Raw genomic sequence first — 5,909 nt, forward strand, 5'->3', positions numbered from 1 at the left:
TATATAGTTATTTTATTTTTGGTTTGAAGCACAATTTCATAAAACTACACTGTCTATCTTTTCATGGTAAAAAAACAACAAATGAGTGAACATTTAAATAATCATATATTTATTAAACCAAAACATAACAAAAAATAAACAAACATAAAATCACTGGAAAAGTGAAGCATACAGATTTCTCACATTGTAAAGCACGATTAGATGCTATTATTCATCCCATGATGTCACAGCTAAAAGTAGCAGGATAGAAAATTTTAAATACCGAGCTCACATGCATTAAAATTGCAACAATTAAACATATTAATGTCATCACCTAAACTTAAAGGAGTAGAAATATATATTTGATCATTTTGCATAAAGGTAGATTTCTTAGACCTGTATAAACCAGGTGTAAGCTTTTATGTCCAGCTTATGTGTGATCAGAAATTTTCCATGTGAAAACCCTTGGCTCCTGTTTTGTCTTTTAAGTTTTTGTCTTTTATTTATTAAGTTATTTATTTATCGCATGGGTTTTTGAATGACAGTTAATGCTAAACTGCAATGCTCTCTAATATATAAATTAAATAAAGAAAGCAATGCGAATTTTGAATTTAAATGTATACCACTTTACTGCATCCTATACGAACTCAATAACTTAAGTGCTAAAACGTTCAGCGGGAATCTTAACCGTGAATGAAGCTAACTATTCCGGGGTTCCTTGAATGCAGCATGGTCTGCATGAGAAACATGGCGACCTGCATCAGTTTGGTTACAAGAGTTAGAGTCGTCACTCTGACAGTGTTACAACCTATAGGCAGACAGTTGTTTTCCAGGCGGAGGGGCTGCGGTGTTGCCCCGCATCGCTTCCGGCATGGAGTCCGCAGCAGTCTGTACGAGCATGTCCTTGAAGGCTACAGCGACAAGCCCGAGCTGGACATGGGAGCGGTGTGTGAGGAGACCGACAAAGTCATTGCTAATGTGGAGAACAGGAAGGGCGACCTTCGAGGCGACGATGTCCGGAAAATTGTAAGGCATTTAAACGGTCATAATGTCTTCTATGCAGCAAGTAGCTTTGTTCAAATGACACTGACTGACCTTTCACCCTTTCACCTGGTACTTGTATTGCTTCAGGTGAGTGTGTGGCAGGAGCTCCAAGCTGTGAGGACAGAAATCTCTGAGCTGGAAAAGGAGAAAGGACGCATCAGTGACACAGTCAGAACTCTTGTGGTGAGGTTTATTTTGCACCAGTTAGAAATTGAATCCACAAATCTCCATTTATATATGCGCTGATCTGATTCAGCTTGACTTGATTCAACAAGATAAAGCAAAGAAATGACAAGTTTATGGCAAAGACGCTCAATCGGATTAATCGTGATGAATTGATTATTGAAATAATCTTCAACTAATTAAGCAATCGATTAATCACTAACTTTAATATATAGAATCTAAAATATACAGTTTGCTGAAAGAACAACTCTGTAAGAGCAACAATTAAGTCAAAAGTTAACAAAGAATATACATTAAAATGAAAAACCTTCTTTGGGTGTAAATATGTTCTGTGCAGAGCTCCTGAAGTGGCATACTTTTAGCTTCAGCTGGTTCAAAAATAATAATAAAAATAAATCTCCTATTATGTAGTTTTTGCTATCCAGTATAAAATACGCTTAAGTAGTTAGATGAAAAATCTGCAGAATGTGCCCGTTTCTAAATATTCTTATAATCATTTCTACAGAAGCAAAAAGAAAAGGACGTCCTCGCTAATGTAAGTGCAACCTCAGGACCCAGTTTCTCTTTTGGTTTCTCCAAATGACCCGGTGAGGTTGAATGTATTGCATCTTTTATGTCTGACTGAGTTGCTTCTGCTGCAGCTTCCAGAGTACACCCAGGCCCTGCAGAAGGGCCGCGACGTCCGCAACAGACTGAACCAGCTCTACCTTAGAGATGCCGAACTGGACCAGGAGCACTACAGCCGAGCGCTCCGACTGCCCAACAACACACACCCTGATGTGGTGAGAACTTAACCAACTAATCCCAAGTGTTTCTAATGAGGTTTTGGTGTGCAGCAGAAGTTGTGGAAGTGAAGTTTCCCTTTTTGTGTTGTTTCTTTTTTTTTAAGCCGGTTGGAGATGAGAGCCAGGCTAGGGTGGTGGAGTTTGTTGGAAGGAAAGCAGGTGAGTGATGTTAATGGTAAATAAAAAAATGGCTTTAAAGGCTTTATTGTTATGCTTGCCAAAGAAAACGGTCTTGCCTTTGTTTGCAGAATTTGACTTTAAGCCTCGAGGCCACGTAGAGCTCGGTGAGGCGTTGGGCCTCATCAGGCAGAGGTAGGCTGAAATTCACCCAATGTGCTCAATACTTGTGTAGCACAAGTGAGAGTGTTCATAGTCTGTCTGTCGTCTGCTGCAGGCATTTGTCTCACGTCTCCGGCCATCGGTCCTACTATTTGAGAGGAGCGGGGGCCAAACTTCAAATCGCACTCCAGAACTTTGCTCTCGACACTTTGCAGCGACGGGTACGATTGTGGTTTGGAAAAATCTTCTGCAATCAATGCGAAACGAGTAAAGTTATTGTCAGAAAAGGAGTGACAGCTGAGTTTTCTTCCTCTGCTGCAGGGCTTCGTTCCCATGGTTGTGCCGGACATGCTGAAGGGGGTGGTGTTTGTGAGTAACACATATGTCAGCTACAGTAGTAAAATCTTACTGAATGCCAACAGTACGGGCTTAAATTAAATGCTTCAGATTTAATGCTTGTCAGATTGAGCTCCAGCTAGTCGTGTTGAAGCCATTTTTTTAAAGTCTTAACCTATTTTTGTTTGCAGGGTTTGAAAACAGTTTCACAGGCTGAACACTTTATTTTGTGAACTTAATGAATCCGAGTTTTTCCTACCAGTTTTTCAAGAATGTTCGCAGCAAAAGAGAGACTGTCTTGGCTGCAACAACTTTCTACCTGTCGATCATGTGACTTGTTCCGCAAACTGCTTTGTTATTTCTTCATGCAATTTAAGTCAATTACAAATTACTCAAAGTACTTTTATAGTCCTGCTTTTTACTTTAAAGATTTCGAGTCAGCTTGTGCTTTATTTTGATTTATACACATAAACTTTGGATTAGTCTGTATAAAGAGCAGCTGAAAAACAAGTCATTAAATTTTACATTTACACATTTTACATCTGCAGAATTTCTACATTAAGAAGTTAAGTATGTTCTATCCGGAACTCTTCATGTGGCCTAGTTTTAGTTTCATCTGGTTCGAATTCTGTAAACAATAAAAAAACATTACTAAACATCTTTTCTCCTATCCAATTATCAATCGGTTAATTGAAAAAATCAATCAGAAAGGGCTGAGCTTTTCACATGTTTATGTTCAAGACATCCTGATTAGTCCATCATGCCATCTTTTTTCTGTAATCTAGAACAGAATGTTTGAAACTTTGTTGCCTGTAAAATGTTCTTTTTGGGGTTTTTTTTGTCCAGCCTGCTGTGGTTTTCTGACCAGGATTTCAGTAATGTCTCCTATCCTCTCCTGTCTTCCTCCCCAGGAGGGTTGTGGGATGCAGCCGAACGCCCACCTCTCTCAGGTCTACTCCCTGGACCCAGCACGTTTCCCAGACCTCAACCTGGCTGGGACAGGCGAGGTCGGGGTAGCAGGTGAGACTTTGCTCTCCTTTACATTGTCACTACACACACACACCTCTGTTCCTCATGCTATCCAATAAACATTATAGCTCTTTAAAGCAAAACCGCTAATAAATTCTGAACATTTGCATTCCCCTTACTGCTAGAAGAAGGTTTGTGCATAAATCAGTGTTGTGTGCTTCATTTTTATTTGTATTTCCACAGGTTATTTCATGGATCATGCAGTAAACTGGAAGGACCTGCCAGTCAGGTTAGAAGCCCTCCTCACTCCTTCATCCTTCAGATGGAGCGACTCCCATCTGTAACCGTGGCAGCGTGTCGTCTCTCACTGCAGGACGGTGTGCAGCAGCACCTGCTACAGGGCCGAGACGGACACCGGCAGAGAGGCGTGGGGGCTTTACAGAGTTCACCACTTCAATAAGGTCAAACACAAAGGAGGTCTTACCTGGGGGAAGATTTTAAATGATCCCGAGAGGGAAAAATCCAATTGAAACAGATTGATTTTATTAAGCTGAGAAGCTCTGTTATTGTTCCCTCGTGTTTTGCTTCAGGTTGAGATGTTTGGAGTGACGGCTAATGAGACGGGACAGGAGAGCTCACAGCTGCTGGAGGAGTTTGTCTCCTTGCAGAAGGAGATGTTTTCTGCGCTGGAGCTTCACTACAGGTGAGGAAACAAACAACTGCGCAGCATCAGAGATGATCTGAGATCACAAATAAGATGCAACAAAAATCTTGAACTTGACAAAAGTATTTCTTTTGGAACCTTACCTGAAATAAAAATAATCTAAATATGTTAGGAAACATACTAAATCCATTCTAGCTTCACTGAAATTAACTGGATTAATAAATAACAGATTTATTTTATTTATTTTATCCACATTAAATTATTTAAGGTTAAAAGTTGAAATGTTCCAATCAAAATTTTTATTATTAGATTTAACATTTTGTCAGTGTCTAATAATGTGACTAAAGCTGTCATAGATTTATTAATGTTTTTTTTTTAAGATGTAATTGAGTGGAAGAGACATTAATCTCACATTTTGCTCCTGCCGGTGATATTTTAATGCAGAGCATTTTTTGCTAGCGCTAGGCTAATGTTTGCCCTCTACGTTGATTTGGCTTGTTGATAATTCATCTCAGTGTTGTTACAGACTTCTATTTGAGTCATGAGTACTTTCGTTGATATTGCTGTCATTGGTTTGGTTTCAGAGTGCTGGACATGCCCACTGAGGAGCTGGGCCTTCCCGCCTACAGGAAGTATGACATCGAAGCGTGGATGCCAGGGAGGAACAGCTACGGAGAGGTCAGCCTCATCACTGTCCCTAAACAGTCCAGATACATCAGACATCTTTAGTCACATCTGCTGAGTTAAAAACAAGCAGCTGTTGCTCTGAACGACTGATCAGGTTGATTTCAGGAGAGCTCTCTCCTGTGTACCAGGTTTCCAGCGCGTCCAACTGTACGGACTATCAGAGCAGACGCCTCAACATCCTGTATGAGAGGGAGGACGGCAGTCTGCAGTACGCCCACACGGTAAGGCAGGCTGCAGACCACTGCTGTACGCTCCTGCTGCTCCACATTACACCATAAATCTACAGTCTACTATTTCTCTTCAACCCAGGTGAACGCTACAGCATGTGCTATTCCTCGAATGATTATTTCCATCCTGGAGACTCATCAGACCAAAGTAAGGCACAAACCGCTTACATGATAAAAATGGGAAAGCCTATCAGATTTCCAGTGTTTTGAGTGGAAAATGTAAAAAAAATATATATATAAAAAAAACACATTTTCTGTGTGCTTTTATGACTAAAAGTCATACAGTACAGTACAAATAAAATATACATTTTATAGCTACTTTACTGGGGTTTTAAGTCATGCAGCCTCCTGAAACAAATTATTTTAGTCCTCGAGTAGTCTGTTGATTATTCTGATGATTAATCAAGTAATTGATAAAAAAAATTGCCCTGTTCTGTACTTAAGCTAGTAAAAAAATATATGAAAGAAACATGCGGATAAAACATTTTATTTCTTAAAATGTAATGCTTTCCAAATATCACTTTTAGTCTCAAGGTTTAAGTATCAGCCCTGCGACAGACTGGCGACCTGTCCAGGGTGACCCCGCCTCTCGCCCGGGACGTTAGCTGGAGATAGGCACCAGCACCTCCTGACCCCACTAAGGGACAAGGGTGTAAAGAAAATGGATGGATGGATGGATGGATGGATGGATGGATGGATGGATGGATGGATGGATGGATGGATGGATGGATGGATGGATGGATGGATGGATGGATG

The 5,909-nt window shown here is 40.4% G+C and overlaps 1 protein-coding gene across 1 annotated transcript in view; it reads left to right on the forward strand.

Annotated features, from left to right (window-relative positions):
- The first annotated feature begins 678 nt into the window (after positions 1–678).
- sars2 (seryl-tRNA synthetase 2, mitochondrial) overlaps positions 679–5,909 on the forward strand; it is a 6,105-nt gene continuing 874 nt past the window's right edge. The window contains exons 1-15 of the mRNA XM_008426111.2: positions 679–1,005; positions 1,111–1,206; positions 1,712–1,741; positions 1,848–1,988; positions 2,096–2,150; positions 2,240–2,303; positions 2,386–2,491; positions 2,592–2,639; positions 3,518–3,626; positions 3,819–3,864; positions 3,949–4,036; positions 4,166–4,278; positions 4,824–4,917; positions 5,055–5,147; positions 5,236–5,301. Of these exons, the coding sequence (XP_008424333.2) occupies positions 709–1,005; positions 1,111–1,206; positions 1,712–1,741; positions 1,848–1,988; positions 2,096–2,150; positions 2,240–2,303; positions 2,386–2,491; positions 2,592–2,639; positions 3,518–3,626; positions 3,819–3,864; positions 3,949–4,036; positions 4,166–4,278; positions 4,824–4,917; positions 5,055–5,147; positions 5,236–5,301 (1,446 nt within the window). The 5' untranslated portion in view covers positions 679–708. The remainder of the gene's footprint in view (positions 1,006–1,110; positions 1,207–1,711; positions 1,742–1,847; positions 1,989–2,095; positions 2,151–2,239; positions 2,304–2,385; positions 2,492–2,591; positions 2,640–3,517; positions 3,627–3,818; positions 3,865–3,948; positions 4,037–4,165; positions 4,279–4,823; positions 4,918–5,054; positions 5,148–5,235; positions 5,302–5,909) is intronic.

The sequence above is a fragment of the Poecilia reticulata genome, linkage group LG13, assembly GCF_000633615.1.
Source record: "Poecilia reticulata strain Guanapo linkage group LG13, Guppy_female_1.0+MT, whole genome shotgun sequence".
Taxonomy (NCBI): domain Eukaryota; kingdom Metazoa; phylum Chordata; class Actinopteri; order Cyprinodontiformes; family Poeciliidae; genus Poecilia; species Poecilia reticulata.